A 26,065-nucleotide genomic window follows, 5' to 3' on the forward strand; every position below is an offset into this window, starting at 1 on the left:
CCAAGAATTCTCCCTTAATAAAATCTTGGCTTGGTCTTGGCAGGTTCTGACCCGGGAACTGCAACGTTACTGGAAGAATCAAACCTCGGTACGAGGACCAGGGAGCATCATTAACACCCAAAGGCCTGAATTGGGAAGAGACGGGAGAATCGGGCTCTTAAGAGGGATAGCTAAAGCTTCAAGATGGCATAAGTCTCACTTGGAGGTTCTCTTTCGCAGGGCAGCTTAAAGGCAAGGGTGAAATCCTCCCGGTTCGGCCAAACCGATAGGGACAATTGTCCTTGGTTCTGTGAACTGGTAGTAAAAAACAAAAAAAGCTTCCGAAGATCGCGGGACTCACAGCTGATTCCTCATCCCCCCCCACACACTTTTTAAAGCATTTTTTTGTGCGAACTGGCAGGGAAAAAAATGCCTCAAAAATAGCTGAAAGTGGAAAAAAAGTTGGTCACGCCCACCCAGTCACATGACACACACACACACACCCAACCAAGCCACGCCCACAGAACCGGTGGTGGTGGTGGTGAAATTAGATTCCGCCACTGCTCACTAATTCGTCCGAGGGGGTATTATTTTGTTTCCAGCATTGGGCAAATGCTATTCTAGCTGTAGTTAGCAGATGTCTTAATATGTACTTAATTTTCTTTGTATATTTCCCTTTGATTAGTCCCAGAAGAAAGATTTCGGGTTTGTATTTTATCTGTTCTCCTGTAATTTCTTGCACCCATTTCCAAATTTTTGTCCAATATTTTTTGTGTTTCCGGGCAGATCCACCGTATGTGATAATAGGTCCCTTATACTTTTTTACACTTCCAGCAGGTCGGCTTCATGTTTGGGTACATTTTAGCCAATCTTGTTGGTGATAAATGCCAATGATAAAACATTTTGTATATATTTTCTTTAAGTGCTGCTGATCGTGTTAGTTTATAATTTGTGTTCCAAATTCTTTCCCAATCCACTAGATCTATGTTGTAACCAAAGATTTTGGCCCACGCTATCATTCAACCTTTAACTTTTTCTTCTTCTAATGTTACTTCTAATAAATATTTGTAAATGTTCGTTATGAATCTATTTTCCGGATGAATTAGTGATAAAAAAAAACTTTGGATTGTGCAGAGATGGACAAATTAACACTGAAATTAAAAGATAAAGAAGAGTCGGAATATTATGAAATTTGGAACAATTAGTACAAAGTTTAGCATTAGTGCTGCAAAACAAGAATAAAATTAATTAAGCCAAAAAAACAATATATATATAAATATATATAGAACTGTGTATAAAGGTGTGTAAATATAGAAGCAAAATATTATATACATGTACAGGTATGATGACATAACAATGTTGATGTAATGACTGTAAGATGTTGTAGAAGGGAAAAAATAATAATAAAAAATCTGCTAATAGATTCCGCCACTGCTTAAAGGCATGAAGTGATGAAAGGCAGAGTCCGGCTTTTTAAGCCACTTGGGATTTTGGAGGATTTCTGCAAAGCTGGGACTTTGAGCCATCATGAATTGCTTGGCGTATGCTCTATTTCTCTGAAAATAAGACCTCCCTGGATAATAAGCCCGATCGGGCTCTTGAAAGGGGTCTTCAAACTTGGGAACTTTAAGACTTGTGGACTTCAAGAATTGAAGTCCACAAGTCTTAAAGTTCCCAAGTTTGTGGACCTCCCTTCAATTCTGGAAGCTGAAGTCCACAAGTCTTAAAGTTCCCAAGTTTGGAGACACCCCCCCCCCCTTCAATTCTGGAAGTTGAAGTCGACAAGTCTTAAAGTTCCCAAGTTTGGGGACCCCTGTGCTAAAATAAGACCTCCCCTCAAAATGAGACCTCCCTGAAAACATTGCAACACAGCAGCAGCCATGAGGTGACCATGCTCACTGTCTCAACCTCAAAAATAATAAGACCTCCCCAAAAATAAGGCCCAAGGGCTTATTTCGAGGATCAAAAGAAAATAAGACCCTGTCTTATTTTCAGGGAAACACAGGTAATATAGCTGAACGGGTGATTTTTACCTTGTGGAAATATTTCAGCTGCATGTAGCACACTCCCAGGTTATGGTAGATCTCCTGGTTATAAAAAGAAGGGAGGTTTACAAAGTGAGCGGAAACCATTTCTCGTTGTGTATCGCAAACTGCTGATTGTGAAGCTGGCAATCGACCACAAAATTCAAGCAAGCACACGCCTTGCAAATCACTGAAAACCCAGGAACGATTCAGTTTCAGCCAAACATGACCAAGACATTAAGATAAGCTTTTCCCAACCTGCTGCTCCCTTGAAAGACATCCTAGGTGAGAATTCTGGGCGTTGACATCCAACCTATCTGAAGGGCAGGAAGTTGGCAAAGATTGCCAGGACACAAATATAATGGAAAGGGCAACATAGTGAAGATTTAATCAAATAGGGTCCATTAAACCTTCTTCTGAGGCCAGCAGCCTCTATGGTACAGTGGCAGGGGTGAAATTCAGCAGGTTCTGACCAGTTCTGGAGAACCGGTAGAAGGAATTTTGAGTAGTTTGGAGAACCGGTAAATACCACCTCTGACTGGCCCTGCCCCCATCTATTCTCTGCCTCCCGAGTCCAAGCTGATCGGGAGGGATTGGAGATTTTGCAATATCCTTCCCCCAGGAGTGGAGAGGGAATGGGGATTTTGCAATATCCTTCCCCTAGGAGTGGGGAGGGAATGGGGATTTTGCAATATCCTTCTCCCAGGAGTGGGGAGGGAATGGGGATTTTGCAGTATCTTTCCCCTGGAGTGGGGAGGGAATGGAGATTTTCCAGTATCCTTCCCTGGAGTGGGGAGGCAATAGAGAATTTACAGTATCCTTCCCCTGGAGTGGGGAGGGAATGGAGAATTTACAGTATCCTTCCCCTGGAGTGAGGAGGGAATGGAGCCTGTTTTTTCAGGCCCATCGTAACTTTGAACGGTCATTGGAAACTGAAACGTTGTAAGTCGAGGACTACCTGTACAGCAGAAACTTCTGGGGGGGTACTGAAACTGCATTTTCTCCTGCAAGCCACCCACCAGTTTCATCTGAGACATTTCTCCACCCGAGTCATGTTTTAAGAAGTGGCTGCCACTCATTTAAAGGAGGAGGAAAAAAATGTGTATAAAAAGCAATTTGTCCCTATCCAACCCCGACAATCCTCTTTTGCAATAATAAGGAGAGCTTCTTCACACATACCCAGTCCTTCTCGTTGTGTTGAGCTGCGTCGTTGTAGACTTCAATGGCTGCTTTGTGCTTGCCCAGAAGGAACCTGCAACACATTCATTCGTTCGTATTTTTTTCTTCTGCTTGTTTACTGGAGATTAAGGGTTTCTCAGAATGAGATCAAGGGAGCTTTGAAGAAGCCACACTTGTATTCTCAGACATAACAGAGCAGCCAAGAGCTGCCTGAAGACTTATATTCTTTTACCACCAGAAACGAGGGACATGGTGGCTCAGTGGCTAAGACACTGAACTGGTCAATCAGAAAGGTCGGCGGTTCGAATCCCTAGCGCCGCGTTAAGGGAGTGAGCTCCCGTGACTTGTCCCAGCTTCTGCCAACCCAGCAGTTCGAAAGCACATAAAAAATGCAAGTAGAAAAATAGGAACCACCTTTGGTGGGAAGGGAACAGCGTTCCGTGCGCCTTTGGCATTGAGTCATGCTGGCCACATGACCACAGAGGCGTCTTCGGACAGCGCTGGCTCTTCGGCTTTGAAACAGAGGTGAGCACCGCCCCCTAGAGTCGGCACGTATGTGCGAGGGGGAAACCTTTACCTTTAAGAGTAAGGGATGGGCTAGGTAGGGTACAAGATGTGTGCATGCTTTTATTATCGCTATGTTTTATATTATGACAACGTTGGTTTTTCATCAAACCAGAGACATCTGGAACACTGAGTTTGTGAAATCAGAACAAAGAAAGAAGCAGACAGATCCAGCTGTGCCTGAGGGGGTGGGATGAATGGTAACAAGTGGGATGAATAGGGACCACCTTTGGTGGGAAGAGAACAGCATTCTGTCTGCCTTCGGTGTTTAGTCATGCCGGCCACATGACCACGGAGACGTCTTTGGACAGCGTTGGCTTTGCCACACCACGTCCACAGAACCGGTTGTAAAAAATTTTAAAATCTCACCACTGCTTTGGGCCTACATTCTAAGAAGATGATGGTGCCCGTAGGGATGCCAATGCCACCGACACCTTCATGAGGAGTCCCATCCCACTCCGTATGACCTCTTAGATAAGGAAGAACAAAATTACACTTACAGGGAGCGAGCCACCTGCTTGAGGTTGTCGGCAGATCGAGGCCTGAGAATAGCACACGTCTGGAAAAACTCCAGAGATTCGTGGATTTTTCCTTCCAAGCGAAAGATCAAAGCTGGAAGCAGCATTGCCACAGCACGTTAATCAGAAGGCTCCCGTATCATATTTTAATATTAATACTTTAATTTATGCTAAGGCTTTACGGAACCATCCTGTCCTAAAGGGCATCCTAAAAATGTTTCAGAGCAGTGGTGAAATGCTACCGGTTAGGACGAATAGGCAGGAAAAATATGCTTTAAAAAGCCGGGAGGGAAAGCATCCAATGATCGCACGGATCAGCTGTAAGCCGCACAATCGTCGGAAGCTTCCACCCCACTTTTTAAAGTATTTTTTTCCTGTTTATTCGCTCGAACCGGCAGGAAAAAAATTCTTTAAGAAGTGGGGGGGAAAAGTTCAGCTGTGCCGTGCAATTGTGGGAATCTTTTCTTTCCACTTTTTAAAGATTTTTTTTTACTGCCTATTCGCCCGAACTGGTGGTAAAAAAAAAATGCTTTAAAAATTAAACAAAGTTGGCCATGCCCACCCAGTCACATGACCCCCCCCCCCCCACGCCAAGCCATGCCCACCAACCCATGCCCAGAGAATCGGTTGTAAAAATCTTTACATTTCACCACTGAAGAATGCATGAATGAACCAGAAGCTCAGGTATCCTTCTCTTGGTTATACCTCTATTCCAAAATTACCCCTTCCCCAGAACTATTTTTAATTTTGAAAACACACTGAAGTTGCAGCAAATAAGCTAATGAGTAACGTATCGATTGCCCCAAAGCTGCCTGGAGGTGTGATCCAAGATTCTCTTAAGTCACTGGAGGTAAATTCATTTTTGAATTTTGAATTTCGAGTCTAGCCTTCACCAAACAACCAGCGAGACTTGTGCAAATATTCCGCTCTCTGGTTTTGCTATCAAACAGGAGGGGCTGGATTATTAAAGCACTGTCAGCTCTGATGGTCCCCATGGAGGTGGCCGTGTCTTCTTACAAAGCACCTCAAGTCAGCTTGAAGCTTGTTTTAATCACGGAGTGGTTTTCCGCTTACCTTGAACGTAGACGGCGTATTCGCACATTCCTTGGGTTTCCTGCAGTTGCTCTTTTATGGCAATCTGAACCCCAAAAGGAAGAGAGATTCAAATCGTGAGCATTTTTTATTTTATTTTGCAGAAGAGGCAGAATGTCATCAACTGTCCGACTGACCTTTTACAATAGCCACTCAACCTTCAGTTACGGTAGGTGAGTCTTTTGGGGGAAGTTGGCACTGGAACTTAAAATGGGTCTCCTAAGAGTAAGAGAAGGGACGTGGTGGAACAGTGGCTAAGACGCTGAGCTTGTCGATCAGAAAGGCCGGCAGTTCGGCGGTTCGAATCCCTAGCGCCGTGTAACGGACTGAGCTCCTGTGACTTGTCCCAGCTTCTGCCACCCTAGCAGTTCGAAAGCAGGTAAAAAATGCAAGTAGAAAAATAGGAACCACCTTTGGTGGGAAGATAACAGTGTTCCGTGCGCCTTTGGCAATGAGTCATGCCAGCCACACATGACCCCGGAGACGTCTTCAGACAGCGCTGGCTCTTTGGCTTTGAAACAGAGGTGAGCACCGCCCCCTAGAGTCAAGGGAACCTTTACCTTTAAGAGTAAGGGATGGGCTAGGTAGGGTACAGGATGTGTGCATGCTTTTATTATCGCTATGTTTTATATTATGACAATGTTGCCTTACATTTTTCATCAAACCAAAGACCATCTGGAACACTGAGTTTGTGAAATCAGAACAAAGAAGGAAGCAGACAGATCCAGCTGTGCCTGAGGGGGTGGGATGAATGGTAACAAGTGATTTGATAGGATAGGGTGGGGTGGGGTGGGTGGGACGAGACAGGCAGAGCAGAGCAGAGCAGAACAAAACAGAACAGAACTGAATTCTTTACTGGGCTTTGTCTCCGGTATATAAGTGTACACATAAATAGCAAGTCATGGGTCATAGGTCATAAAATAATTACAATCATTAATCGTAAATTAGGAACAACTTGATAAATCACAAGTAACCAATAGGAGAGCAGGGAAGATGAGAAATAAGACAAGTGCTGTGGGAATTAAGTGTTCAGCAGAGTGATGGCCCGGGAGGGAAAAACTGATCTTTATGTCTAATGGTTTTGGCATGCAAGTGTTGTTAAGTAAAAACAGCCCTTTGTCAGGAAAAAGGCCATTCGAGTGAAACACAACTTACGCGTCACATATTTCTTCCCCTCTGCCGTGACAGGTTTCATACTGCCACACAACACTTTGCAACTTGATGCCAGATATCTCTGACAAAGTGCTGGCTAGGGAAGACTTATTCCCCCCTCTTCTCTCCCACACACTGTGTGGCATTGCCCGCAATTTTAAGAGTTATCCCAAAGAGTGCCCCAATTGACTTCAGAACATACTGGCTGGCAATCCTGGTTAGTGTTAGCCACACTAGTTAAGATTTTTTTGGGGGGGGGGGGGGGATGGATTGTGCCAGAGGTGGGTTCCTCCCAGTTCGCACCTATTTGGTAGAACCGGTTCTTCAAATCTACCGAACCGGTTAGAAGAGGTTCCACCAGTGGACCCGGAAAGCAGGCCACACCTACAGAAGAGGTTCCAAATTTTTTTGAAACCCACCACTGATCCTTGGATGTGATTATTCTACACTTTCATGCTCCTATTTATAAAACTCAGTGCCTCTGTGAAAGGGAAGGATGACTACTGCGTTTGTGGTGCAATCAGAACATTGCGTGTGTTGAAGTTGTTTTAACGCAAACCAAAGGTGCCTTTTAAAAAACAAGTTTACATCATATTCTTATGCATGCCAGTGCTGTGGGTGAGGTCATTTAAGGTGGTTCTCGCCCCACCCGAATACTGAATGAATGTTGTGTTTTATCGGTTTATTTTTTTTTATTCACATTTTTTTTCTTTCTTGTGTTTTGTCTTACACTCCCTCCCCATTGATTGTAAGCCGCCCTGAGTCCCCTCAGGGAAAAGGGCGGCCTATAAATGTCAATAAAACTACAAAAACTACAAGTGTCGTTGGCATCTTCATATCCGGTCACATGGGTTGCAAGCCACTCCCATCCGGTCACATGGGCAGCAAGCCACTCCCACAAAGGAGGCCACACCCACTGAGTAGGTTCGAACAATTTTTGAACCCCACCACTGGATTGTGCATAAAGAAAGGAGGGGAAGCCAAATCCTGGTTTGGAGAGTCATGGAAAACGGAACCGAACGCCATCCTGGGAACAAAGACCTTTTTTCCTCTTCTCTGGTTGAGAACGGTTGTTTTAAGGTATGACATGTTCCTCTGTGGTTGGCGCTTCGCTCAGTTTTAACCGATGACTGCCTAGACCGGTGGTCACCATCTGGTGATCCACGGATCACTGGGGGTCCGTGAGAAAATTTTGGTGGTTTGCAGAAAAATTATTTGCAATTTTTATTTTGCACTAAATACTATTTATCTTTTTTTTTTACAATCGTATTAGTGTTCCGCGGGATTTAAAATTATGAATTTAGTGGTCTCTGAGGTCCCAAATGTTGGTGACCCCTGGCCTAGACAACTCCCTGCGATCATCCTGGCAACCCTTTTGCCAGTAATATTGCGGCCCTTTCCTTCTTTCTCGGGCTGAGAAAGAGTGACTGGCTCAAAGCCTCCCACCCATGCCTAAGGCAATGGGTAAGCCCTGGGGATTTAATCACGTCGCCAAACTCGTTCCTTACCTTACATGCGTCGTAATCTTTGCGCACGTAGTACAGGTGGATCAGCCAGTTTCTCTTCTCCAGAATGGGAAGGTCGGGCACTGCGGAAAAACACGGGAAGAACAAATCTTTAGTGCAGGGTTTCTCAAACCTTAACAACTTTTAAGATGTTGGGATTTCAACTCCCAGAATTTCCCAGCCAGCGATCTTAAAACCTGCCAAGGTTGAAATTTAAATAAGTCACTGACTCAGGCTTCCAACCAGGGTGACATGAAGCAAAATTTGCTTTTCTTGCTCCAACGTGGCAGAAGGCGCCAGCAGGAGTCAGAGGCCGGGCTATGTAAGGGGAGAAGATTTTTGAAAGATTGGAGAGCCAGTGATGCTGAAGATGTCCTGATAGTCATGATAACCACTGCACTATTCCTATCAGATACAGATCAGATACATCTGTACATCCCATCTTGTCAACCCCCGTGCCCTTCTAAAACCAGGCGAGGCATGCTGATTTTCCCAGGAGAGATGGGAAAACGACCTTCCATGCCCGGGTTGTCATTGCGTGATTTTTGCCGTTTACAAAATCGTCGTCAAATGATTTTCTCTTATTTTTAACGACATGCAGGTTAATGCCAAATTTAGTTCTTATTCCGGTCCTGTCGCTTCACACTTTTTTTTTTTTTAAAAGATGATAGCCGCTGGCTTGGAAATAGTGACTGGTTCCTGTTTAAAAAAAAAACCAACCAACCATATAAAGTCTTTTAGAGAGAATCACCGATACTTTAAAGCGGGGAACTGAACTGGAGTCAATTTCACTCCTCTTTTGAATTCTGTGGAGCATCAATCTGGTTATCGCTAGAAGGGAAGTGAGACTGAGATAGCATGACAAATCTTCTGCTCTTACCAGAGGTTGTTTTTTTTTTGGGGGGGGGAGAAGGAGAGAGAGAGAGAGACAGAGAGAGATGGAGAGAAAGAGAGAGAGAAAGAGAGAGAGAAAGAAAGAGAGAGATGGAAGGAGAGGAAAGAGAGAGGGAAAAAGAGAAAGAGGGAGAGAGATGGAGAGAGAGAGAGAAAGAGAGAGAGAGGAGAGAAAGAGAGAGGAGAGAGAGATGTGGAGAGAGAGAGTGAGAAGGAGAGAGAGAGGAGAGAGAGAGAAAGAGAGAGAAGGAGAAAGAGAGATGGAGAGGTAGAGAGAAAGAGAGAGAGAAGGAGAGAGAGGAGAGAAAGAGAGGAGAGAGATGGAGAGAGAAAGAGAAGGAGAAAGAGAGATGGAGAGAGGTAGAGAGAAAGAGAGAGAGGAGAGAAAGAGAGATGGAGAGAGGTGGAGAGAAAGAGAGAGAGACACAGAGAGAGGAAAGAGAGAGAAAAAATGAGAGAGAGAGAGAGGAGAGAGAGGGAGGGAAAGGAGAGAGGGAGAGAAAGGAGAGAGAGAGAGAGAGAGAGAGAGAGAGAGAGAGAGAAAGAAAGAAAGAAAGAAAGAAAGAAAGAAAAGAGAAGGAGAGGGGGTGGAACTCTGGCTCCCATACTATCAATAGGCGAGAGAGCCCCCAGCAACTAACCCTGATCCGATATGGCTTTTTTTTTTCAACCACCTCTATGTTGGCTTGGAAGTTTTTAAGAAGGCGCCGCCATTCACATCCAACCAACATGACTCGGGAGTGCGCCAAACTCATCCCTGCATCCGAGAGGTTGATGAGCCAAGGTAACCATAGCAACTCACAGGGAGGCCCCAAAAAAATGTGTGCAAGTGGATATGATGATAAAGGAGCTCAGCAGAAAACAAGGGGCGGGGGGGGGGGGGGGAGAAGGGCTGCTGAGGCAGCAAATGCAGAGGTGGTGGGGAAGAACGTCGAGGCCAGGTGTTGGAAGCGGGCGGCTCGCGATGCAAAAACCTTTGCAGAGAAGAGGAGGAAGGTCGAGCTATTCCCCCAAACCCCCGAGGACAGGTCAAGAAGCAACGGGGGGGGGGAAGCTTATCCAAGAGAGATCCAACCTAGGATTAAGGAGAAAGTCCCGTCAATGAGAACAAGGGGCTGCCCCAAAGAAGAGGGAGTCAAGCTATCCTCCAAAGCACCCAAAGGCAGGACAAGAAGCAATGGGTGGAAACTAATCAAGGAGCAAAGTCTGGAATTAAGGAGAAATTTCCCGACAGATAGGACAATTAATCAGTGGAACAGCTTCCCCCCCCCCAGGAATCGCGGATGCTCCAACATTGGAGGTTTTCAATAAAAGATTGGACAAACACTTCCAGTGAAACAAATATGTCAACATATCCTTCGCTGCGTCCTTCTTCCTCAAGCCCGTTTCTGTCCTGCAGGCGGGCCAAGAAACGCATCGATAAATCCCTCTAAAGCGCAAAAAAAATCTTGGCAGCCTCCAGCTTTAGCAGCTCCAAATATGGAACGTTTGCTTTCCTGGTTTCAGAGAACGACAACTGTTGCGGCTTCTCCTGCTTTTAGCTTTGCTTCGTTACGCTAAAAATACGAGGAAAATTAAAAAATAAAATGAAAACACGAACGTTTCCATTTTGTGCCCGCTTTTGAATCTTCTAGGTCAGTGGGACTCGTGCTTCAACTTCCGAAGAAGCCAAGAGGACTGCAGGAACAAGGAGAGAGATGACAGCAGCAGAGGTGCCAAGGAAAGGGCCCTGGCACACGTCCAACCCAACCTGAGGCTTCTGTGAATTGGTCTTACGCTGACAGCCAGGTGCCTTTTCATTCCCCTCAGCAAGGAACAAGGGAGAAGGAGAACATGCAGAGGTGGGTTCCTGCCAGTTCGCACCAGTTCGGTAGAACCGGTTCGTCAATTCTACTGAACCGGTTAGAAGAGGTTCCACAAGAAAGCAGGCACACCTACAGAAAAGGTTCCAAATTTTTTGAAACCCACCACTGACACACACACACACAGACAGGCAGACTTACACAGAGAGAGAAAGAGAAAGAAGAAAGAAAGAAAGAGTGAGAGATGAAAGAAAAAAAGGAAAAAGGGACAGAGAGACAAAGGAAGGAGAGAGAGAGTGGGGGGGGGGAGAGAGAGAGAAAGAAAACATGGCTGGCAAGCCACCCCCACCAGGTCACATGGCCAGCAAGCCACTCCCACAAAGGAGGCCACACCCACAGAGTAGCTTCGAAATTTTTTTGAAACCCACCACTGAGAACATGTCAATAATTACGTGTATTGTGTTTGTATCCCCTTTCCCCTTTTGAGTTGTTCGCCGCCCTGAGTCCCTCCCGGAGAAGGGCGGCATACAAATAAACTAAATCTTAATCTTAATCTCAATATGTCGGCTGCCATTTTCTTTGCAGACCATCATTTTAAAATCGCTGGAATTGTGCATCCACTTTGGTTCCCACGACGTGTACACAAGTGAGCAGAACAGAGCAACAAAGCTGATTAAGGGACCGGAGGCTAAACCATACGAAGACTGATGGCAGGAATTGGATAGGTTCTCTTTTCAGGAAAGAAGGACTATGACATGAGAGCAGTCTTCCAATATCTCTGGGCCTGCCCCAAAGAAGAGGGAGTCAAGCTATTCTCCAAAGCACCTGAGGGCAGCAGAAGAGACAAATGGATGGGAACTAATCAAGGAGAGGAGCAACCTAGAACGAAGGAGAAATATCCTGACAGTGAGAACAATGATTCACTGGAACGGCTTGCCTCCAGAAGTTGTGGATGCTCCAAAACTGGAGGTTTTTAAGAAGAGATTAGATAACCATTTGTCTGAAGTGGTGTAGGGTTTCCTACCTAAGCAGGAGGGTAGGACTAGAAGACCTCCGAGGTCCCTTCTAACTCTGTTATTCTGTTAAACCAATGCTTCTCTTAAAAGAAGGGAAAATGGAAAAAATCAACAAAGGTACCCAATATTATATCTGGCTGCTTTAAAAGTGGCAAAGATCGGTGACTGGCGTTGCCGTACAACATTTCTGCAAAGTTCCAGTTGGTAAGGGGTGATTTATATGCGGTTCCCTTTACCTAGGGTGGAGGTTAATCAGTGATGCCCAATCAATTCTCTAACCGGAGGGGTCTTAACTGCATCACGCTGTACATAATCCAGATACGGTATCCGAAGGTTAGAGGCCTATTTCTTCCCCTAAGCAACGCGGAGCAGGTAGTTTTGAGATCTCTGTATTCCCAAACCACTGTTATTGTCTCCGTGCTTAATGTTCTCTTTGCACACTTTTTTCCCCTCTTCCCAACAGCCACCAGAATCAACTCTAAATCAAACAATAAACCTGTGTGGCTTACAGTTATTTACAGTCAACTGGGTTTAATAAAACCCGTCATAAACAATTCTGAGGCTTGCACACAAAGCTGTAATTTATCGCGCTATCCTGTATTAACAGTCCCCGTACACCAGAAAGGCAAAAAGTGTGATTGAAATGGGAGCAGGAGGGAGGGGAGAGAGAGAGAAAGAGAGCATTTAAGCAAACAAAGAAAAAGAAGGTATTTTCTGACTCTGTATCTCCCCTTAGTGGAAAACAAGCAGTATGGCAAAATCTCTTTTTTCTTTCCAGATTTTATACAGCATGGAGACTTTCCGCTGTTATTAGAAATCATTTATCTCTTAATATATTGGTAGTTCACGACTTACACCCATTCGTTTAGCAACTGTTGGAATTTACAGCGGCACTGAAAAAGGTTATTTATGGCCGGTCCTCGCACTTACAGTGCGCAAGGCACCCCCCCATAATCATTTGATCAAAATTTGGAGCGCCTGGCAACTGTCGTGAATTTACGATGGTTGGAGTGTCCCGGGGTCATGCGAGCATCCTGTGCGACCTTTCCAGCCAGTTTGGGGGAAGCTGGGTTCGCTTAACGACCGCATGATTCAATGAACGAGTAGGGTGAACCAGTCGTTAATTGAATCCACGGTGGCGCAGTGGTTAGAGTGCAGTACTGCAGGCTACTTCTGCTGACTGCCGGCTGCCTGCAATTTGGCAGATTGAATCTCACCAGGCTCAAGGTTGACTCAGTCTTGCATCCTTCTGAGGTGGGTAAAATGAGGACCCTGATTGTTGGAGGCAAGAGGCTCTGTAACCCACTTAGAGAGGGATGTAAAAGCACTGTGAAGCAGTATATAAGTCTAAGTGCTATTGCTATCTTCCTTCCTTCCTTCCTTCCTTCCTTCCTTCCTTCCCTCCCTCCCGCCCTCCCTCCTTCCTGTTAGAATGCAGCATTGCAGGCAAACTCTGCCCACAGTCTGGAGTTCGATCCTGACTGGCTCAAGGTTGATTCAGCCTTCCATCCTTCTGAGGTGGGTAAAATGAGAACCTGGATTATTGGTGGGCAACATGCTGACTCTGTAAACCGCTTAGAAAGGGCTGTAAAGCCCTGCGAAGCGGTATATAAGTCTTAAGTGCTATTGCTATTAACGACTAGGGTAACTTGCTTACAAGCTGTGGCAAAAAAAAAAGTTAGGTGCAATTCACTTAACAGCTGCCTTGCTTAGCAACTCCAATCCTGGTCCCAGTTGTGTCGTAAGCCAAGGACTGGACTGCCTGCAGTTATACCAACAGCAGCATTTGCAAGTATCGAAATTATTTAGAAACATCCACCGTGGCTGAAAGCGAACTGAGCAGGTGGTCTTACGGTTAGAGCTACCCTCTCCGCCAGACGAATTACTTCCGTCTGACAGGGCTCCCGTTCACACATCCCATTAAGCCCATAAAGCGATGGTGGCTTAGGGCGATATCTAAAGCCGTTTTACTCTGGCAGAAGATGGAGCATACAAATCATTTTAAAGAGTTTCAAAACAGATCAGGGGGGAAAAAAGGAAAAAAAGAACAGGATTTCATGTAGGATTATACATTTATTTCCTTCTTCTTTAGGTCTGAGTGTTCCGGTAATATTAAGACCAATTTATAACTTCACATCTTTGAATGGTGTTTTAAAAAAAAGAAGGGTTAAAAATATATATATCATATAAACGGCGGTGCTTATCTACGCAACGGTTATTCTTACAAAGTCTCCACAAAGTTAATCAGCTTTCATAAGGCTTGTGTGGAAACATAAACCTCCAAAGTATACAATCCGGCCCATTAAGCATACAGTATTTGTTTTCCACGGAAATCTGCCACCGTCTTAATCTTTCCACTGGAACAGAGTTATAAAACAGGCAGGCTCTACCCTTCAATGCTTCAAAAGGCCCAGAGGGTCTTTATAACAGAAAACTTTTTTGTTGTGCTACAATCTCGCAAGACGAAAGTGGCAGCAGTTAAAATCCCCTACCACCGTTGGCCCTTTTTTTTGAAGTCGTCGCTTGGCATGCTCCAAATCTCTCGGGGTGGGTGGGATTGCTAACGCGTTGGATGTGGGAAATGCTACGAAATGCAGCTCTGGAAACGTTATGACAAAAAAAAACGAATAAAAATAAAACGCAGCAAAAGAAAAAGGCATCCTCATGAATAATTTTATCCACGGTGTCTGCGTTCAACCCAGCGGGAAATTCGATGTACCTCAACCGTATTCCATCGGAAAAAGATTTACTCCGCTCGGCTGTTCCGCATTTCTTTCAGTGAGGAAAATTCAAACCAGCAATTTCCACTGAGTCTTCTGCTTCGGTGTACAGTTAAAAAGCCTGGGATGAATCTGCCTGAAAACCCCGGATCCTTCCGGCTGATCCTTTCGTTGGCCTCTGAAACCGTTCACAGACTTTTATGCATAATGTCACCATCTAATTGCCTTATCCTGGGTTCTCCGACCGATCTCTTACATTCATCTTTTCTTTCCGCTGCAAATATCCAGCAAAGAAAATATGGGATGTTTTTCTCCCCTGGATTTCTTTTGTTAATTTGTCCATTTCGGCACAGTCCATAACCTTATTTCAACTTCGCTTGGTATTAATTTATTTTTGGGCCAGTCCTGGGGTCTGGGGAAGGCTCTGATGGGGCCTCTGTGTCGGAGGGCAGAGAGAGGGCCAGAGCCGTATGCCAGTTATCAGCTGCCTTCGGACTCAGACATCAGTGAGGCAGAAGAACAGCTGGAGCCTGTTCCCAGTGTGCCCATGCGCAGAGCTGCCAGATGAAGGGAAGAGCTAAAGAACAGGGGTCGACTTGGGAGTAAGGCCACAGGTGGACAAAGAGTTGCAACTGATTCTATGATCTTTTTTGTCCCCACAGTTGTTAAGCGAATCACTGAGGTTAAGCGAATCCAGTGGCCGTTAAGTGAATCCAGCTTGCTCCATTGCCTGTTGGAAACTGGCTGACTACGGTGGTCGAAGTACTGGATGGCTTACAGCAAGGCTTTAATAATGCATCCAGGTTTTGGTCACTACAATGTAAAAAAGATGTTGAGAATCTAAAAAGAGTGCAGAGAAGAGCAACAAAGAGGATGAGGCGACTGGAGGCTGAATTATATGAAGAATGGTTGCAGGAACTGGGTAGGTCTACTTTGATGAAAAGAAGGACTAGGGGAGACATGATAGCAGTCTTCCAATCTCTCAAGGGCTGCCCCAAAGAAGAGGGAGCCAAGCTATTCTCCAAGGCACCTGAGGTCAGGACAAGAAGGAATGGATGGAAACTAATCAAGGAGAGAAGCAACTTAGAACTAAGGAGAAATTTCCTGACAGTTAGAACAATTAATCAGTAGAACAACTTGCCTCCAGAATTTGTGAATGCTCCAACGCTGGAAGTTTTTAAAATGTTGGATATCCATTTGTCTGAAGTGGTGTAGGGTTTCCTGCCTGAGCAGGGGGTTAGACTAGAAGACCTCTAGGGTCCCTTCCAACTCTAAGGCAAAATAGACTCCGAGTGATCTGAAGTTTTTACAGAACTTGGTACCAGTTAAATTCTAGGCCGCAAATGCCCAGAAGACAAGAGTGGATTAGTACATTTCCCAAGCTTACTTCCAACAACTTCAGTTTCCAATAAACTATTTCAGCCACAGTTATTTGCTCTTGCTGCTGCTAAGCTACAAAAAACGTTGTAACAGCAGAATCGCCCCTCTTTTTCCCCCCCTGCAACATTTGGTTTGAATTATTTCAAAGGGAGGAAGTTTATTCTGAATACTCAACTGCCTTTGCATTACTCATAAATTCCAGAAAGAAAGATTTCTCTGTTCTTCTTTGCCTGTTTGGAAACAGTGCACAAAGCAGGCTATTGAGCTTCGAAATAAAACTGAGATGGCACCTCTTCCGATTGTGGTACCGTACATTATGAAGGGATAAAACAGGCACTATTGCATCCTATTGCCCAATAAACCCATCTATCTCACTGTGTTACTTATTAAAACCTTCATATATATATATATATATATATATATATATATATATATATATATATATTTATTAAAATCATCTTTAATATACTGGATGGGCAGTTAGGTAACATCACCGTTGTGAGTAATACAAGACCTTTAAAGGAGTTATGGACTTCAGTGGATAAATGGCTATAAAACTATACTGGCAATAATACCACTTATTAAGATTAATCGAAGCACCCACAAAACTAAGGGTTAAATAGCTCAGGATCATATGGCTGGGTGGGTATTCTGAGATTAAATGACCAACCCCCTACCTCCTTGGTCTTGAAATCTAGGTCAGGGGTCAGACCTCAGAGACCACTACATTCCAATTTTAAAACCCAGGGACCACTAATGTGATCTGACTAATGATCGGCTGGGTGGGCGTGGCTAGGTGGTCATGTGACTGGGTGGGCATGGCCAACTCAATGTCACTCACATCAAGGGGCATCTCACCAGCCTCTACTCACCACCACCCCCCTTCCCACTCTCTCCTCGCCTGCACACCCGGGCTCCTTAAGGCCCCAATAGGAAGCAGTTGCTGGAGCTAAGCAGCCACCATGAGAAAGAGTTGGCAAAACAGCTCAGTTCAAATTGGATCTGACCGAGGCAGTGGCTCAGAAGAAGCACCTCACTGAGGACTACGAGCATAGGCTTCCCAAGCAGAGGGAAGACCTGTGGAGTGCAAGGCCAGGGTACCGACGCCTGGAGGCTCAGCAGGCTGAGATGGTCAGCCAGTTCCAGGCCATGATGCAGTCCCACTGGAACGAGGCCCTCCGGCTCTTTGCCACCAGCAGCGCTTCCATCCAGCCTTCACCCAAAGCCCCACACCAGGAGGTCGAAGCGGACCCTCTCCAAGCCACACAAAAACACTCCGAATGGGGAGACTCTCTGCAGCAACACAAACATTCATTGCACGTGTCCATCCCATGTAGTTTGAGGACCTCTGATTTAGTGCAATATTAAAAAAATGCAAATACTTTTTTGCGAACCACCAACATTTTCTTACGGCCCACCAGGTGATGCCTGCTCTAGGTCACCTGAAGACCCCCAAACTAGGAAAACAATCAAAGAGGGTGCCACCATTGTCTTCAACTGCCTAGGCTTTCCCTAGGAAACGATATGAGCATTCTTGTTTAAGGAAAACACAGTTGGCCATTTAATGGGAGCTGAGGCAACTGTAGTTTAATATCAGTGAATAACTAGAATCAGTTTGTGCCCTAAATTACCAATTTGGGATTATTAATTGAAGTTTACTAAGCTGAAGTGTTTTCTGCAAAGAACGCCTTGGAGACAGTAGTTAAAAATGGCTAAAATAACTATAGAGATATAATTCCTAAGAGGTCCGTAAAGGGGGCGTGCATAAGCGCACCAGTGTGCCTATCACCCATGTCGTACTGTCCCTATTTATTTGCACTCATTTCCTTTGTTCATGTCAATGTTTATACTTATACCTGCTACCTTGTACAGGTTTGACAAACTAACTAACTAAATAAATGAATAAAATAAATCAGAACAAACCTCTTCCTGACCTGCCTCTGGGAAGTTCTGTTGCTGCTGGTAGGGATGCAGTCTGAAATAATATTAAAAAAAAAAAAAAGTAGCAAATGTCAGAATTATAAACTTTAAAAGAAATCACCCTATTCACCCTCCATGAGTTCCAAGCTTTAGATCAGAAAATAGAAACCACTATAGGAAATAACAAAGAGGAGAAAGCCAACAGCCCATTCTCATGTCTATTTTTTGTTAGGATTTTTTTTTTTGTGAGAATTTAAATGCATTGTAGTACTTGCCTCTGGACACAAAGGTCCGATTTAGCTAATATATTTAAATTCTGATGCCTTTTTAAAAGTTATTTAACTCTTTTGCTCCTGCGATTCCCAAACACAAATGGCATTCTATATGAGACTGTATTTTATCTTGCCTCTTCTAAATATCTCACATATTTGAATTTTGTTCCTGGGAAGCAGAAACTCTTTGAATTACAGTAACTGAATTAGGCTACAAATTGTATCCAACTTTGCCATCTTATCACTTTTTGATTCCTTTTCCAAAATAGCATCCCCTTCCAAACAGGACTATTTTCTTAGGGGGGAGATAAACAAACCCACAAGCTCAGTAATTGTGGGGGCTCTTTCCTACAGCTTGCCAGTTCTATAGAATGGATGTTTAGAAGCGCTGCAAGAGAACATACCGAAATGCTCTCTGTTAACAACAAAATTGCTGCTCATTGGCTGGGTATTAGCTGATTAGCTATCATTAGCAATATAATAATTTAATTCCCTTCTGCTTGCTATCTTCCCTCTGTTATTATTAAATCTGAAGATTACGAGGTGCAGAATTTTCAAATGTGGAATAGTGTTTTTTCTTGCCTGGGGGCTACCAACAGAAAGGACATGAAAAAAATCCAGAAAAGTTTTGGGTTTTGTTTTTTTTCATTGTGGAGAGCAGAAGTCATGTTTTCGTGTGTGTGTGTGTGTGTGTGTGTATGCATGTGTTTGTGTGTATGCACGTAGGATAGGATAGGGATAGGAATAGAATAGAATTCTTTACTGGCCAAATGTGATTGGACACACAAGAAATTTGTCTCCGACACATAAACTCACAGTGTACATATAAATAGCAAGTAAAAGATATCTATATCTTATATCTATATACATCCATCCATCCATCCATCCATCCATCATCTCTCTCTCTCTCTCTCTCTCCATACATTCACAAATACACAACCAAGTTCCTAATAAAATTCATAAATGTATAGCAACTGCCAACTATGTAATTAAATATACGAAGTGTCATTCTAGGCACCTATAAGCACTCATCGAGGGGGATAACAATGAGATCAGATAAATGAAATGCCGAGAACACAGGGAGTGATAATTACCTAACTATTAATAAGGTAATTGTCACAGCCAATATTTCCTGCATTTCATTGCCTCTGACTTCATTACTTCGAATAACATCTTGTATATATATCATGGCACAATATAATTCTTAGACATTAAGGTGCCTTCGGACACGACCTTGTTTGTTACTGCGACAACCTAATTCTGCTACCCATTTGGAAATTGGGAACGCACGCACACACACACATCTTAAGAACAGCCCAAGGTGCTGAGCTGCATTTCTTTTAGCAAGCGCATGCTGCTTTTTTTAAACCACCTCTGTTCTCCTCCGAAGGCTGAAGACACACCAGGGATATAAGAAGGGCCAGAACTGCTGATTAGGTTCAAAGCAAAGCGTTAAAAAAGGAGTCGCTAATCTCTTTGTGAGCGAGTCTTCCTTTGTAGGCTCAGCATTCAGTTGAGGCCTGCCTGGCCATTTCGAGAAGAAATGGTGATATTAATCACAGGCAGTGACATCACTAACTCAAAGCAAGCAGGAAACTCGTTTTCCTTTTCAGTTCAATTGATTTAGCCTTAGCCCCAAAGTTCCCATAAACAAGCTCTACCCCCTTCTCTAACAATACCCTGTTCCCACAAAATAAGACCTCCCCGGATAATAAGCCCAATTGGCTTTTGAGTGCATGTGCTAAAATAAGCCCTCCCCCCAAAAATAAGCCCTCCTCTAAAATATTTAAATGCAGCTGGTCCCTGCCATTTCCTGGGGGGGGGGGGAACATGCCCCATGCACCCCATATGCCCCTGGGATCCATGCGGAACAGCCTCACGGAGGCTGCTCCCACATACCCTAGCTACCACGCTGCTTCTCTTAGTGGCGGCCGCAAAATGAGCAGCAGGCCCAGCCATACTAGGCTGGCAAGAATGTGCCAGAAACAGAGACAGAACTTCCGGACCTCTTTGGATCAGCTGATATGTGGGCTGCGGGCCATGATAAGATAAGAATAAGAAACACGATACAGGCACCATCAGCTAGGTTTATAGCAGAGGTGGTATTCAGCAGGTTCTGTCCAGTTCTGGAGAACCGGTAACGGAAATTTTGAGTAGTTCAGAGAACTGGTAAATACCACCTCTGGCTGGCCCCGCCCCCATCTATTCTCTGCCACCGGAGTCCCAGCTGATCACGAGGGAATGGAGATTTTACGGTATCCTTCCCCTGCCATACCCACTAAGGTATGCCACACCCAAGCCATGCCCACAGAACCAGTAGTAAAAAAAAATTGAATCCCACCACTGGTTTATGGGTGATATAAGTGTTTACCTAATAAAAACCCATAGGGAATACACCTTGTCAACCACAAAACAACTTCAGCTACTCCAAAGGCATTTGCGGTTTGTAGCTTGGTTTGCAAAGACTGTTTTAGAGCAAAATCCTTTTTCGTGGCAGCCTTAAAAATAGGCAGCTGAGGGAATGGAAGAATTCTTTTCAAAGAAAAGTTGAACCTTGCAGTATGGCGTATGAAAAGGAAATGGCCTTATTTACAACCTCTCGCACAAACTTTCTGGGTGCCTGAGAGTCTCTTTAGATGCTTTCATTTGGATTCCTTGCCGATGACCCGTAAAAGGGCAATTTCAGTTAGGTTTCACTGCTTATGATGACATGATTTTCTTTTCCTGGGCTGATTTTAGCTGGCAGCAACTCCATCTTTCTTCTAAGACTTTTTAAAAGGGCTAGTTTGGTGTGGTGGGTAAGATGCCAGCATAAAACCAGGAGACTGTGAGTTCTAGTCCTGCCTTAGGCATAAAAGCCACCTGAAGTCCTGATGGGCCAGACACAATCTACCTCACAGGAGTGTTTTTGTTGCTGGAAAAAGAGGCCCGAATATTATGTATTAAAAGAATGGGATAAAAATTTATAACCAATAGTAAACATTTAAAGGATGTTTCCCAGATTATTCTAAAATGTGAGATTTTGTAAGACTTTATATGCTGCTATGGTTTGTTGCTGTTTTAAAAGATATATTCATTTGTGATTAAGATAGATAGATAGATAGATAGATAGATAGATAGATAGATAGATAGATAGATAGATAGATAGAATTAATTTCAAAATAGCTTGGAATTCAGGCAAAAGGGTTTGTACCTAGGATAAAACACTGGAAACAAGAATAAGCTTTGTTTAAGTAAACTGTTGCTTTGATTCTTTCTTTTTCCCCCAATTATTTATTTATTATATATATATATATATATATATATATATATATATATATATATTATATTATATATATATATATATATGTTATATTTATGCTGATAAATAAATAAAGGGAGACTAGTATAGATCTATTTCAAGCTATTTAGCTCTCATCAGCTAGCCATACCCAAGATTGGGAATCGAACCTGTGCTCCATTCCCTCCCAGGCAGGGAGTTAACCATTTGAGCTCCCTGCCTGGGAGGGAATGGAGCACAGGTTCGATTCCCAAACTTGGGTATGGCTAGCTGATGAGAGCTAAATAGCTTGAAATAGATCTATACTAGTCTCCCTTTATTTATTTATCAGCATAAATATAACAAATGTAACAAAAAAGGCAACAGTAAAAAATATTGGGTTTCTGTCTGGATGGTCTCTTGTGACGAGCCTAATGACAGAGAGTGGAAGTGTGACCTTCCTCCCATACTTGGGCATACCAGGGGTTGTGACTTTAAGTGTGTGTGTGTGTGTGTGTGTGTGTATGTATGTGTGTGTGTATATATATATATATCTTCCAGTACGCTTCGATTTCTCATAGCCCATGTGTTTTAGTAGTCAGAGAGGAATTTTTACATTTAAATTTCAACAGAATCATAGCTGTTAAGCACTTCCGACTTAAACAGTACTCTAAGGTAATACAGAACAAATGAACAGAGAGATTTTTTTAAAAGCAATTTGAAGCTTTTTCCATAATACCTTGAGATGCCGAATTAACTATGCTGGATGAGAATGGTGTTCCAGTGAAAAATTCAGTCTAAAAATCTTACTCCAATTAAAATATCAAACTTTCCTATTGAGGCACAAAATATAGTCAAGCAGAAGAGATAATCAGTTGGCTCCTACATTGCAATTCTTTTGCCAAAGACAGCATGCTGTGCTGGAGCTTTTATTAAAAGAACTATTAAAAATCCTGGAATGTGTTCATGAAGAACCAAGATTCTAAGTACACTCTCCAACTGTGACCATCAGAAGAAAAAAAGGCACATCCATGAGTCATGTCTTTTGAAAAGAAATACTGAAAGAAATATTTTAACAAATTCCGTATTAAACCAGGTTGCCATAAACAGAGAGCAGAGTTTAAAAATTGCAAAGGTACAGATGGATTTGTGTGTGTGTGTGATCTTGTCTTTACTAAGGCCTGGTTTTTTATTCACAGCAGAGTAAAATGTAAAAGTTCTGAAATTGTAGAATGGACTACAGTATTATCATTTTTGAAACACCACTGGGAAAGGGAGGGAAGATTTTTTAAAATTTTTACAGTACAGTACTGAGCCCAGAGAACAATAAAAAGATTATCATCACCCTTCTGGGTATTACAATGGGAAAGCAGTTGATTTTTTTAAACCATTTTTGGTGATTATCCAGCAATCATTACATCAGATAGTGGGGGGGGGGGGGGGGGAAATGAAATTTATGTAATACTGTGTTTCCCCAAAATAAGACAGGGTTTTATTTTTTTTTGACCCCCGAAATAAGCACTTAGCTTATTTTTGGGGAGGTCTTATTATTTTTGAGGTGCGTGGTCACCTCATGGCTGCTGCTGTGTTGCAATATTTGGGGGGGAGGGTTTCTTCTAGCGCATGTGCTCAAAAGCCCAATCGGGTTTATTATCCGGGGAGGTCTTATTTTTGGGGAAACAGGGTAGCTAGAAATGGTATGCAAAGTCTCTACTTTAGCAATAGCAATAGCAGTTAGACTTATATACCGCTTCGTAGGACTTTCAGCCCTCTCTAAGCGGTTTACAGAGTCAGCATATTGCCCCCACAGTCTGGGTCCTCATTTTACCCACCTCGGAAGGATGGAAGGCTGAGTCAACCTTGAGCCGGTGAGATTAGAACCGCTGAACTGCAGATAACAGTCAGCTGAAGTGGCCTGCAATACTGCACCCTAACCACTGCGCCACCTCCGCTCTACTTTTCCTTCTCATGCCCTACTCTTGTGTCTTTTTCATTTTATATCATTTTCTTAATCTCTAGACTTCACTGCAAAAATGGTTTCTTTTTATTTATCATTAAGCATTGTTGAGATATTTTTAAGTATTGTTGAGATATACCCTGCCAACAAAAGTGCATCTAGTCAAGGTGATGGTTTTCCCAGTTGCAATGGATGGCTGTGAAAGTTGGACCATAAGGAAGGCTGAGCGCCAAAGAATTGAAGCCTTTGAACTCTGGTGCTGGAGAAGACTCCTGCGAGTCCCTTGGACTGCAAGGTAATTAAACTGGGTCAGTCCTAGAGGAGATCAACCCTGACTGCTCTTTAGAAGGCCAGATCCTGAAGATGAAACTCAAAATACTTTGGCCACCTAATGAGAAGGAAGAACTCCCTGGAGAAGAGCCTCATGCTGGGAATGATGGAGGGCAAAAGAAGAAGGGGACGGCGGAGAATGAGGTGGCTGGATGGAGTCACCAAAGCAGCAGGCATGAGCTTGAATGGACTCTGGAAGATGATAGAGGACAGGAAGGCCTGGATAAACTTTGTCCATGGGGTCGCGATGGGTCGGACACGACTTCGCAACTAACAATTGTTGAGATCCTTCCAGGGAAAGTGAGGAGACCTTGGCCTTTCCCTAAACCAAAGACTTGGTTTTTAGGATACCACAGGACACTAATTTATATATGTGCGCATGATAATAAACAAACACTCCTCCACCAAATAAAGACTACTATATATTAGCTGCCAAAATCCAGAAATCAGAACAGTGCAGCCAAGAGGTTCACGCTTCTTTTCAGGTATCTGCCCCAAAGCCCACCTTTGTTATGAAGGCACGACTTTTTCTGGCTGTAATGAGTCACAAGTTTCCTGGTTTCTGGAACAGGCCCTTCACCACGACACCAAACTAGCTCTCCAGTTGGCCAATCCCCCACATCAATACTTCTCCTTTGTACTGTACTGCCACCAAAACAGAGGGTAGGCTTAAAGAGAGGGTTCCAGTGGAATAAAATAAATACAAGATGGAAAGGCTAATTTTTTAAAAGACAGAGGGGCTTGGCAGGGGGACCAAGCAAAGATGAAGCGTGTCTTTGCAGGTGTTGTAAAGAGAGGAGAAAGGAAAAGAAAAAAGGAGGGAGACCCTCACAGGAATCAAGGGAATCCATAAAATCCCCCTCCCAGGTCTTGCACCCCATATAAGCACTAATCTGCCCAGCCTGGGACCCCATAACATGCCCCCCCTCCAGGCTCCTACACCCCACATAATCTGCCAACTGGGACCCCCGTAAACTGCCCCCCAGGTCTTGCACCCCATATAAGCCCTAATCTGCCCAGACTGAGACCCCATAAAATGCCCCCCGACTCCTACACCCCACATAATCTGCCAACTGGACCCCCATAAACTTCCCCCCAGGTCTTGCACCCCATATAAGCACTAATCTGCCTAGCCTGGGACCCCCATAATATGCCCCCCCCTTCCAGGCTCCTACACCCCACATAATCTGCCTAGCCACGGTCTGCTGGAAAAGCCACAATGGGCCGAATGGCATACAACCATGGCCTATAACTAAGAAACCATAGTTAGCCGGGATCCCGCCCACTCAGAACCACCCCGAACCCAGCAGGGCAGGACAGGGCAGGGCCTGGTGGGTGAGGCAGCCCAGGAAGGCGGTGGTAGAAAGGGTGAGAGGCACAGTTAGGCCACGGAATCCCCGGGCAAAAGGGTCCCGTCCCTCCAGGGCCCTCCCTCGGCCCTCAGCGAAGGGGAAAGAGGCGCAACAGTGGAGAACGGAGAATCCCGCTCACCGGCCGAGCTGTCACCTCCGCCATCGCGCCTCGGCTCCTACAAGCCTCCACCAAGAGGCCCCGTTGCCTAGGTGACCAGCCGGACCGGAAGTAATCGCTCCACTCCGAGGACAGAAGGCCCGGATGTCCTGTTGCCAAGGGTAACCCGAACTTCCGGTCTCTCTGAGCTGTAACCTCTCTCCGGGTAGGTCGGTTCCGAACCCTGAAGGGGGCCGCGGCGTCGAGAACGGAAGTGACGTCACGCATCTCGATCTGGATTAGGGCGGGCACGAGGAAAGGGAGGTTCCAAGGGTTGGCTGGCTTCTTCAGGTTTCTCCTCCCCGCCCCCCGTTTTTGTGAATTGGACTCGCCCACCGTGATTGGTGGCAATATGAGGGAGTGAACTATTTTGAACAGCCAGAGGGGGGGACGAAAAAAAATGATCCAAAATCCCCTTGCAAGATAGAAACGCTTTGCCTTTCCTTTTGAGCGTCCTGTTAACGTTTGAGGAATCGGATTTTTTTTATAGGCATTACTTTGCATTTTTATGGCTCCGTCTAAAATCCTTGCAAATGCCAAAAGGATTGCTTTAAAAAAAAAATTGCATTGGGATTTCCAGACTTTTGCAAGAGTTTCTATAGCCACAAACACTGAGATGCCCTTCAAAGCACTTTTCCAAACTTGGCAACTTTTGAGATGGGTGGGCTTCAACTCCCAGAATTCCCTGGGAGTTGAACCTGGTAACCTGGGAGTTGAAGTCCATGTACCTAAAATTTCTGAGGTTGAAGCCAGTTTCCATATTTTTTTTTTCAGTCTGAAAAGTCTTAGAATTGCCCTTTTGGGGGGGATCGCTCCATCTGGAGAGCTTTATATATATATAAGGTTGGATTGTAAACATTCCAACCTTATGTATATATGAAGAGACCTTTGAGGTCTTCTAGTCCAGCCTTCTGTTCAAGCAGGAGACCCTCTCCCATATGTATGCGTGTGCGTGATCTCCTGCTTTAGTAAGGGGCTGGACTAGAAGACCTC

General features: G+C 44.3%; 1 protein-coding gene across 4 annotated transcripts in view; it reads right to left on the reverse strand.

Annotated features, from left to right (window-relative positions):
- LOC116519636 (Bardet-Biedl syndrome 4 protein-like) overlaps positions 1 to 25,180 on the reverse strand; it is a 41,710-nt gene extending 16,530 nt beyond the window's left edge. Inside the window, exons 1-7 of one of the 4 annotated variants that reach the window (XM_032233619.1) lie at positions 25,055 to 25,178; positions 17,749 to 17,800; positions 8,017 to 8,096; positions 5,339 to 5,402; positions 4,247 to 4,358; positions 3,183 to 3,255; positions 2,013 to 2,066 (exon numbers count right to left, since the gene is read on the reverse strand). In XM_032233619.1, coding sequence (XP_032089510.1) covers positions 2,013 to 2,066; positions 3,183 to 3,255; positions 4,247 to 4,358; positions 5,339 to 5,402; positions 8,017 to 8,096; positions 17,749 to 17,800; positions 25,055 to 25,078 — 459 coding nt within the window. In that variant the 5' untranslated portion in view covers positions 25,079 to 25,178. Of the gene's footprint in view, positions 1 to 2,012; positions 2,067 to 3,182; positions 3,256 to 4,246; positions 4,359 to 5,338; positions 5,403 to 8,016; positions 8,097 to 17,748; positions 17,801 to 25,054 lie in introns of those variants that run through there. The other 3 variants (XM_032233620.1, XM_032233621.1, XM_032233622.1) reach the window with 3 other exon arrangements.
- Between the last annotated feature and the right edge of the window lie 885 nt (positions 25,181 to 26,065).

This window comes from Thamnophis elegans, chromosome 16 (assembly GCF_009769535.1).
Source record: "Thamnophis elegans isolate rThaEle1 chromosome 16, rThaEle1.pri, whole genome shotgun sequence".
Classification (NCBI taxonomy): domain Eukaryota; kingdom Metazoa; phylum Chordata; class Lepidosauria; order Squamata; family Colubridae; genus Thamnophis; species Thamnophis elegans.